Source organism: Salvelinus fontinalis, chromosome 2 (assembly GCF_029448725.1).
Source record: "Salvelinus fontinalis isolate EN_2023a chromosome 2, ASM2944872v1, whole genome shotgun sequence".
NCBI classification, from domain to species: Eukaryota; Metazoa; Chordata; class Actinopteri; order Salmoniformes; family Salmonidae; genus Salvelinus; species Salvelinus fontinalis.
The window spans coordinates 69653190-69667694 of NC_074666.1; the positions used below are offsets into that span (position 1 = coordinate 69653190).

At 41.6% G+C, this 14505-nt stretch overlaps 2 protein-coding genes across 5 annotated transcripts in view; one reads left to right on the forward strand and one right to left on the reverse strand.

The window, feature by feature from the left end:
• LOC129824334 (zinc finger protein 345-like) overlaps positions 1-14505 on the forward strand; it is a 59184-nt gene that overhangs the window by 4127 nt on the left and 40552 nt on the right. The gene's annotated exons all lie outside the window — the stretch shown is intronic.
• The window catches only part of LOC129824385 (protein SFI1 homolog), a 58548-nt gene continuing 49520 nt past the window's right edge, over positions 5478-14505 (reverse strand). The window contains exons 8-14 of the mRNA XM_055883976.1: positions 14011-14128; positions 13455-13599; positions 7959-8172; positions 7492-7607; positions 7219-7339; positions 6847-6957; positions 5478-6046 (exon numbers count right to left, since the gene is read on the reverse strand). Of these exons, the coding sequence (XP_055739951.1) occupies positions 5990-6046; positions 6847-6957; positions 7219-7339; positions 7492-7607; positions 7959-8172; positions 13455-13599; positions 14011-14128 (882 nt within the window). The 3' untranslated portion in view covers positions 5478-5989. The remainder of the gene's footprint in view (positions 6047-6846; positions 6958-7218; positions 7340-7491; positions 7608-7958; positions 8173-13454; positions 13600-14010; positions 14129-14505) is intronic.

Sequence of the window (14505 nt, forward strand, 5' to 3'; positions counted from 1 at the left end):
ACCTTGTGCACCTTGTGCTGGGAACATTAAAAGGCCACTTGAACACAATGCCACAGATGTTTTGAGAGACCGTGCAATTGGCGTACTGACTGCAGGAATGTCCACCAGAGCTGTTGCCAGAGAATTGAATGTTAATGTCTCTACTATAAGCTGCCTCCAACATTGTTTTAGAGAATTTGGCAATATGTCCAACTGGCTTCACAACCACAGACCACGTATAACCACGCCAGCCCGGGACCTCCACATCCTGCGGGATCGTCCGAACAGCTGATGAAACTGAGGAGTATTTCTGTCTGTAATAAAGCCCTTTTGCGGGGGGAAACTAATGTTGATTAGCTGGGCCTGGCTGCCAAGTGGGTGGGCCGATGCCCTCCAAGGCCCACCCATGGCTGCATCACTGCCCAGTCATGTGAAATCCATAGATTGGGGCCTAATGAGTGGTGGCAGATAGCCAAGTGGTTAGAGCGTTGGGCCAGTAACCGAAAGGTTGCTGGATCGAATCCCCGAGCTGACAAGGTAAAATCAGTCGTTGTGCCCCTGAGCAAGGCAGTTAACCCAATGTTCCCCGGGCGCCGAAGATGTAGATGTTGATTATGGCAGCCCCCCACACCTCTCTGATTCAGAGGAGTTGGGTTAAATGCGGAAGACACATTCAGTTGTACAACTTTCCCCTAATTAATTAATTTCAATTTACTTTTTAATTGTTGCATGTTGCATTTATTTTTGTTCAGTTCATATAAAAAAAGCTTTTTTAGAAATCTAATTGTGTTTGAGTTTGTAGTCAATTTGATTGTTGCTTTCACACCCCTTGACTTAATCCACATTTTGTTACAGCCAGAATTCCAAATTGATTAAATGTATTTTTTTCTCACCCATCTACACACAACACCCCATAATGATAAAGTGAAAACATGTTTTTAGACATTTTTTGCAAATTGAAAATTAAATATAGAAATCTCATTTACATATGTATTTACACCCCTGAGTCAATACATCTTAGAATCACCTTTGGCAGCGATTACTGCTATGAGTCTTTATGGGTAAGTCTCTAAGAGCTTTGCACACCTGGATTGTACAATACTTACACATTCATTTTTTTTTATTCTTCAAGCTCTGTCAAGTTGGTTTCAAGTCTTGCCATAGATTTTCAAGACGATTTAAGTCGAAACTGTAACTAGACCACTCAGGAAGTAATCTTGGTAAGCAACTCTAGTATTATTACTTGGCCTCTTACTTTTGGAGTATTTGTCTCCCAGTGTCTTTAGGAAAGCAGACTTTACTAGGTTTTCATCTAGGATTTGGCTGTGCTTAGCTCTATTCTGTTTATTTTTTTTATCCTTAACCCCCTTGCCGATGACAAGAATACCCATAACATGATGCAGCCCACCACAATGTTAGAAAATATGAAGAATGGTACTCAGCGAGGTGTTGTGTTGGATTTGCCCCAAACATAATCCCCCTTTGTTTTCAGGACATAAAGTTAATTTCTTTGGCAAATGTTTTACTGTTTTACTTTAGTGCCTTATTGCAACCAGGATGCATGTTTTTAAAAATATTTTTTCTGTACAAGCTTCCTTCTTTTCACTCTATCATTTAAGTTAGTATTGTGGAGTAACTACAATGTTGTTGATCCATCCTCAGTTTTCTCCTATCACAGCCATTAAACTCTTAACTGTTTTAAAGTCACCATTGGCCTCATGGTGAAATCGTTGAGCCGTTTCCTTCCTCTCCGGCAACTAAGTTAGGAATGGCGTCTGTATTTTATGTAGCGATTGGGTGTATTGATACACCAGCCAAAGTGTAATTAACAACTTCGCCATGCTCAAAGGGATATTCAATGTCAGCTTTTTTTCCCCCATCTACAGTACCAATAGGTGCCCTTCTTTGCCAGGCATTAATAAAAGCCATATTGCAGCCTAATATGTTGCGATAATTGCGTTGTTTGCACTACAGTATAACCTGTTGGTTCATATGCCTTGACACCGTGATATATAGGCCTAAGGCCGAGACAATAAGAAGACAGTGGCAGAATTAATTCAACTACACCTTTGTATCATCATAAAACATATTGCATGTCACAAACAGTTACATGACCTACAGCATGGTCAAGCAAGTTAATGTTCCGACATCTTCGGACTACTAAACAACTATCGATTTAGAAACACGGAGAGTTACCGCAAGACGCAAGGAAAACAAGTGCCTGCCTCCACTATTCCAGCACCATTTTAATTATAACATTTCAACATCATCTAATCACCTATGCTTAGTCTAATACAGAGACTAAAAGATACCACAAACGATGTAGTCCAATCAACGTAAACAAAATACGATGTAGCTGTCCATGGTACTGATGTGTGCACATGTGCTTGCAAGTATAAAAAACATGTTGACTCATCCTACTTGTAGAGAAATGCCATCCTCCTCATGTTGCCTAAACGGTCTATGAATCTGTCATACAGTACACACTCTTTTTGTTGTCCTAGGCTACCTGGCTTAAATGCTTTCTCGCTAGCCTATCTTCCTTTCATGAGCAATGATATGACAGGCCAGCTAGTTAACATTAAGCCTACTACATCTAGCTGCATGTTGAACTTCCATCCTCTGAGGCCAGGGGCACAATGTATGAATTTATTGTTGGATCAGAATCGCCGTTATGATTATTGGCCAGTACGGAGTATTAAGTAAAACCTCAAGTCCAAACCCCTATCTCCATCAATGACTAATTTAGGAAAGTAATCTAGCCACCGGAGACCAACAACGAGATGAAACAATTAAAGATTTTCTGTCAATGAAGTTTGGCTTCTGATGTGATGTGATTGGTGTGAAGCCAAATCCGAACTGGCTACCCTTGACACTTTTATTTTAATTTTATTTTTTGGTGCACCAGGACCATTCACAGCTGAGGTCACTCAGTTTAGCTCAACACTGATTGTCTATTATTTTAGTTGTTTTTTTAAATCAAGGGAGGCCAAATGCTTGCTGGCTTCCCTTGCATTAGATTCTACAATGTCATACTCTTTTTGACCTGACAGCATCAAATATATGGGCTACACAGAGGGGTGCTGTTTCATTTGCTCTGTTGAGGCCATTGTTGAGGCTTGCCATAACAAATGGGTTGAATACTTATTGACTCAAGACATTTCAGCTTTTCCTTTTTAATTAATTTGTAAAAATGTATGAAAACATAATTCCACTTCGACATTATGGGGTATTGTGTGTAGGCCAGTGTAAAAAAATCACAATTGAATCAATTTAAAATTCAAGCAGTCAAGGAGTGGGAATACTTTCTAAAGGCTCAATTTAATTTATTTGTACTTTTTAAAAACTTTTATGCATTTTGAGATTATTCTTGTCTAATAAATTGCTTGACAAATGTAATAAATTGTTATTATTATTATTAACTTGAGTTATTCAAAGTGTGGCCAAAAGTTTTGAGAATGACAAATATTAATTTCCACAAAGTTTGCTGCTTCAGTGTCTTCAAATAATTTTGTCAGATGTTACTATGGAATAGTGAACTATAATTACAAGCATTTCGTAAGTGTCAAAGGCTTTTATTGACAATTACATGAAGTTGATGCAAAGAGTCAATATTTGCAGTGTTGACACTTCTTTTTCAAGACCTCTGCAATGCGCCCTGGCATGCTGTCAATTAACTTCTGGGCCACTTCCTGACTGATGGCAGCCCATTCTTGCATAATCAATGCTTGGAGTTTGTCAGAATTTGTGGGTTTTTGTTTGTCCACCCGCCTCTTGAGGATTGACCGCAAGTTCTCAATGGGATTAAGGTCTGGGGAGTTTCCTGGCCATGGACCCGAGCCACTTAGTTATCCCTTTTGCCTTATGGCAAGGTGCTCCATCATGCTGGAAAAGGCATTGTTCGTCACCAAACTGTTCCTGTATGGTTGGGAGAAGTTGCTCTCGGAGGATGTGTTGGTGCCATTCTTTATTCATGGCTGTGTTCTTAGGCAAAATTGTGAGGGCGCCCACTCCCTTGGCTGAGAAGCAACCCCACACATGAATGGTCTCAGGATGCTTTACTGTTGGTATGACACAGGACTGATGGTAGCGCTCACCTTGTCTTCTCCGGACAAGCTTTTCCGGATGCCCCAAACAATCGGAAAGGGGATTCGTCAGAGAAAATGACTTCACCCCAGTCCTCAGCAGTCCAATCCCTGTACCTTTTGCAGAATATCAGTTTGTCACTGATGTTTTTCTTGGAGAGAAGTGGCTTCTTTGCTGCCCTTCCTGACACCAGGCCATCCTCCAAGTCTTCGCCTCACTGTGCGTGCAGATGCACTCACACCTGCCTGCTGCCCCGATCTCGCAGCTGAATCAACTTTAGGAGACGGTCGTGGCGCTTGCTGGACTTTCTTGGGCACCCTGAAGCCTTCTTCACAACAATTGAACCGCTCTCCTTGAAGTTCTTGATGATCCGATAAATGGTTGATTTAGGTGCAATCTTACTGGCAGCAATATCCTTGCCTGTGAAGAGCTTTTTGTGCAAAGCAATGATGACGGCACGTGTTTCCTTGCAGGTAACCATGGTTCACAGAGGAAGGACAATTATTCCAAGCACCACCCTCCTTTTGAAGCGTCCGGTCTGTTATTCGAACTCAATCAGCATGACAGAGTGAATTCCAGCCTTGTCCTCGTCAACACACACCTGTGTTAACGAGAGAATCACTGACATGATGTCAGCTGGTCCTTTTGTGGCAGGGCTGAAATGCAGTGGAACTGTTGTTTGGGGATTCAGTTCATTTGCATGGCAAAGAGGGACTTAGCAATTCATTGCAATTCATCTGATCACTCTTCATAACATTCTGGAGTATATGCAAATTGCCATACAAACTGACTTAATTCAGGAAGGGAAAGGCAACAAGAAAAAGAAGCAAAGGCAGGTAAAAAGCTAGTTAAGGGAGTGGAAAATAACAGCCAGCAAGAGAAATAGGCAAAAATAGTGTGAGGAAAAGTTGAGAACAGACAGAGGGGAATATGTTTAGAAGAAAAGAGACATGGTGAGGAGAATGGTGACAGACAGCAGTGTGGTCCAGAGAATAGGTTTATACTGTAGTTCTACTGGATTGTTTTCTTTAACACAACCATGTTTACAAGTCATGTTCTTATTCAAACGTAATCATAACTCCAACTACAGGTTTATTCAGTGGCTGCTGCCTAAACTAATGAAAACCTTCCTACATACCCACCCCCCTTTTCTACCTAACAATTTACCTATCCATTTATTTACATACCCACCCTCTACCTACCTATCAATATCTCTACCTATCCACCTAACCATTCATCCATTTATTTACATATCCACCTTCTACCTACCTATCCATTTAAGTATTGTGTTTTGTCTGCTTATTTCTACATATGGGACATATTGTGATTGTTTCATATTCTGATTACAATTTCAAAGTTATCATATCATGAAGACAATCACAGTTCAATTGGGAAACACAAAAACAAAGGTCTACACAGAATGGTATTTATTGTGAAAGAATTTCAAATACCGGAGTTAAATTCGTTATAATAGTGTCACTCACGCACAGTGTGCTGCTTTCCAGGATTAATCGTGTGACATATGAACAGTGTATCTATTATGTCTCGAAGCTGTTCTCATTAGTTTCCCCTCGTGTTAGTAGTTTCCCCACTTCTAAGAACATTCAAAGGAGCTCTCCAATGTCAAAGGAGGTAAAAGGAGGTAAAAGCCAACATCTATGAGAATGGTTGGCACATGTTTTCAAAACAATACATTTGAAATGTGAGCAATGACTGTTGCCAGATGACATTGACCCAAGAAACCAAAAAGTGAACCTCTATTTTGAAATATGAAGTGCTGTGCTGGTAGTATGGTGAAAAGTCACACACTACTCGTGGTCTCCCCTACCATATAGGGGCTAGGAGTTGGGGGGGAGAGGTAAGAGGTCAAGGGTTGACGGAGCAGAGGACAGGCGTGGACAGCTACTTCTCCCTATACTGTAGGTCACGTGTCGGTCGCTGTGGAGCGAAGAGCATGCTTCTGCCGCCACATGTTGAACACCTACAGTAGGAAACACAGAAACAAACTCTCTCTAGCTGTTGTAGCGGGGCACTGCCACTGACCTGCTTCAACCACAGTGATGTTTGATATGCAGTAGCTGATGGATCAACCAGGTACAATCAGAGCCTGTCACAACTCTGCAAATAGAAGGCTCTAGGTAGACCGACAGGAGAACCAAAGAACTCTATACATTTAGAGATTTTAGTTACCATAAAAAAAATCTGACATTTGTTGTAATAACTATTAAAGGAGTAGTTCACTATTTTACAGCATGATGTTAGATGGTTTCTCACTCTGAAAGTATTATAGGGGCCAGGAGAAACTGTAATCCATGGTTGTTTTCTTTAAACAGCCACAAAACTTCAGCCACCACAAGCTAACAATCAATGGAAGTGATGGGGGAATGTTCTTTATTTTTTATGGCCAAATCACCTTTAAGCAACATCAAACCAAATATGGAGTTGATTTGAAGTGACTTCAGGTGATTTGGACATTCTTTTTTTAAACATGCTCACATGCCCCCAGCACTTCCGTTGAGTGTTAGCTTGTGGTGGATAAGGTTTGTTGATGTTTGTAATGGATGTTTAAAATAACTGAACCATGGACTACTTTCAGGGTGAGGAACAAAGTTAACAAGATTTTAAATAGTGAACTACTCCTATAACAAGAAGAAAAAATGACCTCTGGTAAAGTTATAGGCTAACCAGGGAGATTTAAAAAAATGCTGACAGGTATAATTATAGAATAAGAGAATGGCTAGTCCTCTATACAAAAACACATGGGAACTTGCTCTGTCTCACCTGCGCAATGAGGGCGTGGTCCAGTTGCGCGGCAAAGGTCTCAGACACCCGGGTTCTGATGCGTCTCTTCCTCCAAGTCAGCCACGCCCCCTGCTGCAGTCGGTCAGTGTGCTGCAGAGAGGAGTGGTCAGACAAACAAACAAAGGAAACTGAATTACAATGCCTTACACACAGGTGGTAATATGCACTATAAAATATGCAGTAAGCATTCATAACAGCTCATGACAACTTTAAATGCATAAATAATAACCATTAAGTTAAGTGAATACATTACAAAACAGGTGGCTCATTAAAAAGTGTCACTAAGGTGATTCCTAATAAGTCCACTTCTATAAGTGTCCCAATGCGCGGGACAGCACTTTGCATTCTTACCAGGGTTGTGAGTAGGAGTGCAGCAGCGGTCTGGTCTCTCCAGCTGACCCACAACACCTGGGCGAGTCTCCTCCGAGCTCTTTTCAGCAGCACACCTAAACGCCACCGCCGTAGACACTCCCTTTGGAAGTGAGAGAGAGAGGTGTTATCAAAGGTTCAATTATATTGATGATTTGATAAACATTAATTTACCTTGCTTACACCAACTACTTTTGTATACAGACTAAAAGTAACATTTGTCTCCATTCAGATACATACAGCCATGAGACGTACCTCAGTCTAGCCTCCAACTGATTCTTCCTTTCAATGCGTCTGATGCCAATTCTGTTCACCCAACAGGCAAAGTACTTCTGTGAGAGGTGTAGAGATCGTCTTTTACACAACTGGACCTGATGCAGGTGGAAAACAAAGACAAATAGGACATTACCTACTACCTACTTACCTGCTACACATCATAAAGGTGACAGCAGGTCATAGAAATAGGACTATTGATATTATATGCATCTGTGCAGTAGCATAACCATGCAAAGACAGAAGGGCTCAACCAGTGGTGGCTGGTGTCCCTTTCATTTAGAGGACAGGCTCATAGGAATGGCTGGAATGGAATTAATGAAACCTTATCAAACACATGGTATACTGTCATTCATCAGCTTCCTCTGGACTTAACCCAATAATGACTGGTCTAATGAAAGAATCCAAATCACGTTGTCAACTCCATTATGATTCTTCCCAAAAGATACCTCTTGGTGCCAGGTGTGGAGTGATGATCTCAGCAGACTCCTCCTCTGCCTGGATTTTGTTCTCTGGACCAGGTCACTTAAGAGATTATGGGACACGGTGCGCCTCCTCCAGACACTGAAAGCTGATTGGGTCTGGTGGGTGCGTAGCCGTGACTCCGTCGTCTGAAAAGTTGACCGGCTCTCCCTCACTACCCCTCGCCAGACCTGAAAAGACCTATACGGGACAAAAAAGACAGCATCGAGATTACCAATTGGGAAGTAAAGGTCTTGACATGCCCACAATCAAAGAATCCAAGGGCAAGCAATGTGATGCCGTTTTACAACTTCAACTGTAATGGGACTAAAAAGTTACAGATGACTGTATGTGAAGCCTACCTGAAGAGAATGATATTTGGCCACTTGGAGGACAATGGAAGCAGATTCAATAAATACTTATTATTAAAACTTCTTAGATGTTAAGTCCCCTAAAGAGGGGACTAGCGTGGTTCTACATGCTATATAAATCTGTCAGTCGATGACACAGTCAATGACGTGGCACGCAACCATTGCTTGATGCATGCGACATCTGAGCAGGGGAAAGCGAACTCTGAAATCTGACACCACTTGAAGCTGGAATGTCCCGCCTACACTACCATTTCATTCAATCTTCCGACTGTCCATCAACTCCTGGCTGAATGCTACATCACAGCCACTGACAAAGCACACGCCTTCAAACCATTTGGGCTTTCACACCAAATTGTTTTGGAGCGGTTTTCCCCTTTAGTTCGGTTCGTTTGGACTGGTGTGAACACTATCCGCATTCGGGAGCGCACTAAACAATGCACCATGGTTCAATCAAAATGGTGTGAACACAGTCCCGACCAAACAGAGGAAAATAACCAGAGGTGTGCAGTAGGCCTATTAATGGTTGTTTGACTGCGAGCATTTGTTGAAATGCAGACAGTAGTCTACCATAACTTTATCTCTGAAACATTCAGTGAGTAGCAGCACATTTGAGCACATCTGATGCAGATTAGGTGAGATGGGGGCTATAACCCAGAGGTGTGGGCACGCGTCACATGACTTGGACTCAAGTCGGATTGTCACGGCCGTCAAATGAAGTGGACCAAAGCGCAGCGTGGTGAGCGTACATATTCCTTTTATAAAGGTGACGCGAACAAAAACAATAAACAATACAAAACAACCGTGAAGCTTAAGGGCTATGTGCCACAAACAAAGTTAACTTCCCACACTGAAAGGAGGGAAAGGGCTACCTAAGTATGGTTCCCAATCAGAGACAACGATAGACAGCTGTCCCTTATTGAAAACCTTACCCGGGCAAAACATAGAAATACAAAATCATAGAAAACAAAAACATAGAATGCCCACCCCAAATCACACCCTGACCAAACCAAAATAGAGACGTCAAAAGGTCTCTCTAAGGTCAGGGCGTGACACCTATCTGGGTGATGTTTTTTTCTCTCATGAATGATCTGAATCTAGGATTACAGGGACTCTGCGCAACTATATTGAATGTGCGGGACAAAATTGAGGCTATGGTTAAGAAGTTGGAGCTCTTCTCTGTCTGCCTTAATAAGGACAACACACAGGTCTTTCCATCCTTGTATTATTATTTTGTGTGCAAATGAACTCAAGCTTACGGACAATGTCAAATGTGATATAGCAAAGCACCTGAGTGAGTTGGGTGCGCAATTACGCAGGTACTTTCCCGAAGCGGATGACACAAACAACTGGATCCCTTATCCCTTTCATGCCCTGCCTCCAGTCCACTTACCGATATCTGAACAAGAGAGCCTCATTGAAATTGCAACAAGGGGTTCTGTGAAAATGTCATTTAATCAGAAGCTTCTGCCAGATTTCTGGATTGGGCTGCGCCCAGAGTATCCTGCCTTGGCAAATTGCGCTGTTAAGACACTGATGCACTTTGCAACCACGTACCTATGTGAGAGTGGATTCTCAGCCCTCACTAGCATGAAAACTACATTCAGGCACAGACTGTGTGTGGAAAATAATTGAAGACAGACTCTCTCCAATACAACCCAACATTGCAGAGTTATGTGCATCCTTTCAAGCACACCCTTCTCATTAACCAGTGGTGAGTTATTCACAATTTTCGATTAACAAATAAGGTTTTAAATGTAAGATGGCTAAATAAAGAGCAAAATTATTGATTATTATTATTATTTGTGCCCTGGTCCTATAAGAGCTCTTTGTCACTTCCCACGAGCCGGGTTGTGACAAAAACTCACACTCATTCTTATGTTTAATAAATGTATCGTAGTGTGTATGTGTGGCAGGCTTACAATGATGGCAAAAAACAACATTTGAGAGTGCGCTGACCCTGGTGCTAGAGGGGGTACGCAGCTGGAGGTTGAATGTTTGAAGGGGTACAGGACTATAAAAAGTTTTGGAACCACTGCTGTAGTGTATGAGAATACTGTTCATTGACTACAGTTCAACATTCAACACCATAGTGCCCCCCAAGCTTATCACTAAGCTCAGGAACCTCGGACTGTACACCTCTCTCTGCAACTGGATCCTGGACTTCCTGACGGGCCGCCCCCTAGGTGGTGAGGGTAGGCAACAACTCATCTGCCTCGCTGACCTTCAACACGGGGGCCCCTCAGAGGTGTGTGCATAGTCCCCTCCTGTACTCACTGTTCCTGCATGACTCCAACACTATCATTAAATTTGCTGACTACACGACGGTGGTTGGACTGATCACCGACAATGATGAGACACAGGGCCTAAAATGTACTTTTTTAGTCCACCAGCCACTGTGGCAGATAGATGTAAAAATCTACCAGCTACTCAGATTTTTTACCAGAAATTACACAAAAAAAACAGATGAGCATGCTTTGTAATGTTTCTAAAACAATATTACTAGTAAGAAGTAATGTGGTATATTGTTTGATTCTATTTTTTGTGACCTGAATATTTTTTCAACCAAAATAACACAGATGAGACAAATGTTCACCTGCCCCTTTTAAGTGTGGGATGTTACCGTGGTAATGTGACTCAGTCATGTTTGAGCCAGTGAGATTGAGTCTGACTTGTAGAATCGTTGTCTTCTCTTCCCTAGCAGTTTAAACTCAAACATTTTAAAACAGCCTAGCTTTGTGAACAAAACAATGGAAATAGACAAACACAAGGACTAAGTCCCACTTTTGTAGACTTTCATTTCAAGAAAATTAGACCAACATTTATGCCTGTGCGCAGCGCTTCTAAAAATGAATCTTTCACTCAGCTCTTCATGTGCGCACAGCACCAAGCCAGGCAGAGGTGGGATAGGTCATAGGATTTGTAGTTATTTTACTTTGTGTGATTAATTTACTAGCTATGAAACAAAATGACAGAAATACTTTGAAAACATTGAAGCATTTATTTTACTATAAATGTGATCATACTTCACTATTTTTATTCACAAATGCGAGTGAAATGCACTGTGGAGCCCTGACCACCCGCCAACATGGCTGATGAAATAGACATTACCCGCCAATGCTAAAATCTACCCGCATTTGGCAGATGTTAATTTTAGGCACTGTTGAGACCGACTATAGGGAGGAGGTCAGTGACCTGGCAGTGTGGTGCCAGGACAACAACCTCTCCCTCAACGACAGGAGCTGATCGTGGACTACAGGAAACGGAAGGCCGAGCACGCCCCATCCACATGAACGGGGCTGTAGTAGAGCGGGTGGAGAGCTTCAAGTTCCTTGGTGTCCACATCACTAAGGAATTATGAGAGCATCTTGACTGGCTGCATCACTGCTTGGCATCCGATACATTTTAGTCATCTAGTAGACGCTTGTTCTAAACCCACTGCCCGCAAATCGTCATTACATTTCTTGGGAGTATGCAGAATTACTAGTTATTGTTTATGGCCCTCATGATAAATAATTACTTTTGGGATTACATTTCAAATTACATTTTAGTTGAAATTTTTCAAAAAATGTTGCATACAAAGTGGGATTGAAATGAATTTAGTTGTGATTTTTTTTGTCCTTGATCTATACAAAATATCCCATAATGTCAAAGTGATAAATGTTAACAAATTAAATAACTAAAACGGTTGTTGCAAAAGTATTCACCCCTTTTGTTTTGGTAAACCTAAATTAGTTCAGGTGTACAATTTGGCTTAACAAATCACATATTAAGTTACATGGACTAAATCTGTGTGAAATAATAGAGGTTGACATGATTTTTTGAATGACTATCCCTTCCTCTGTCCCCCATACATACATACCATAAGGTTCCAAAGTCAAGTACTGAATTTCAAGCACAGATTTTACTGCAAAGACCAGGGAGCTTTTCAAATCAGACATGGAATATATCTTTACGTATGGTCAAGTTAATAATTATGCTGTGGATGATGTATTAAACCACAGAGACACAACAAAGATACAGTCATTCTGAACTGAGCTGCAGGACAGGAAAGCAACTGCTCAGGGATGTCACCATGAGGCCATTGGTGATTTAAAACAGCTACAGAATTCAACGGCTGTGATGGGAGAAAACTGAGGATGGATCAACAACATTGTTGTTACTCCACAATAATGACCTAAATGACGGAGTGAAAAGAACACAAATACACAAACGGAAAATATCCCAAAACATGGCAAATTAATACACTTTTGGGCCTAAATCCATTATGTTTGGGGCAACTCCAATACAACATCTCTGAGTACCTGCCTCCTTACTTTCAAGCATGGTGGTGGCTACATCATGGTATGAGTATGCTTAACCTCGGCAAGGACTGGAGTTTTTCAGGATAAAAAGAAACGGGATGGAGCTAAGCACAGGCAAAATCCTAGAGGAAAACCTGCTTTACACCAGAATCTGGGAGAGGAATTAACCTTTCAGCAGGACAAAAACCCAAGACCAAATCTACATGAGTTGCTTACCAAGAAGACAGTGAATGTTCCTGAGTGACCAAGTTACACTTTTGACTAAAATCTGCTTGAAAATCTATGACAAGACTTGAAAATTGCAGTCTAGCCATGACCCCAACACCTTGACAGAGCTTGAAGAATTTTGCAAATACTAAATGGGCAAATATTGCGCAATCCAGGTGTGTAAAACTATTACATTTACATTTGAGTCATTTGGCAAATGCACTTATCCAGAGCGACTTACAAGAGCAATTAGGGTTAAATACCTTGCTCAAGGGCATATCGGCAAATGTTTCACCTAATCAACTCAGTGATTCAAACCAGCGACCTTTCGATTACTGGCCCAACACTTAACCACTAGGCTACCTGCCTGAAACTTACCCAAGAAAACTCGCAGCTGTAATCTGCTAAAGGTGTTTCTAACCTGTATTGACTCGGGGGTGAATACCTGTTATATTTTTCATTAATTGTTATTTTTTTTCTATTTTTGAATTTCTTCTACTTTGACATTACAGAATATTTTGTGTAATTCATTGACAAAAAAAATCTAAATTTAATTAAATCCCCAAAATCCAAGTGGGGTGAATACTTAAAACCAACAGCCTACCTGCGCATTAGGTGAGCCCGGCCCAGCCGTGAGGCCTCTTGGTGGCGATGGTGGACTCTGAGCCACAGTTGGAAGGCTCTGGTCACTCTGCGACCCTCCAGCCACAGCCACACTGCCTCCTCCATCTGCCTCTGGCATCTAGACTCTGACCAACACAAACAGGCCGTGTGTGGGTGGGGACCTGGGAGCGCTTCAGCACAAAATGGCTGCCATACTTCACCCATGTGAATGCGACACATTGAAATATGGCAGCATTTCTCCATCCATTCCTTGGTTGCACACCCGGATGTGGACCTTCTTATTTCAGCCCTGCATTAGCCCACCCAAACGCCAAACTAATTCATCAATAACCAAGCTGATTCCCTTGAATCAGGTTTGCTAGTGCAGGTTAGAACAAAAATGTATACATCCTGGGGATCATCCGAAATGGATTGAGAAACGCTGAAATATGGAACCTTATAGCCAACTTGGCTCTCAAACAAAGGCAACATCACATATTAAACAGTCCCTCTGTTCAACATGTTAGAGAATGATACATTACAAATCAAGTCGCTACCTTTGGTCCACTTCCACCAGCATAGCAGAACTTCACGTGCCCCTCTCCTCTCTCTCTGTACACACAGTATAGTGACTGCTCTGGATGTGCGTGTCCTCTCCCTCCAGTGATCAAAACACTAAAACAAACACACACTGGCTACTTACTGATGGGAAAGCACAATACAGATTGAATGAGTCTTGTTAGGTTGACACCAAACTCATTATTTATTTTGATTCATGAAGATGTCACCTTCCTTTAGTTCCTGCTAAATATGTGAATATGACTCTGTCCAGAAACAACCTCTACCCCTGCCTATCCAGTGAGAAGTTGTTTGAAATTGAAAGAATTTGATTAGGATTAGAAATATAGTAGTATTGTAAATTCTTCCCTAGCTCCTTTTTCTCGGATTGGCTTGGTGTGCCTGGTTGTTTTCGCCCATAGAAATAGAATGCAAATCATTGATATTGAATTATTTGACAATCATCTAATTCTATGTTTTTCAGCAGTCCTCTC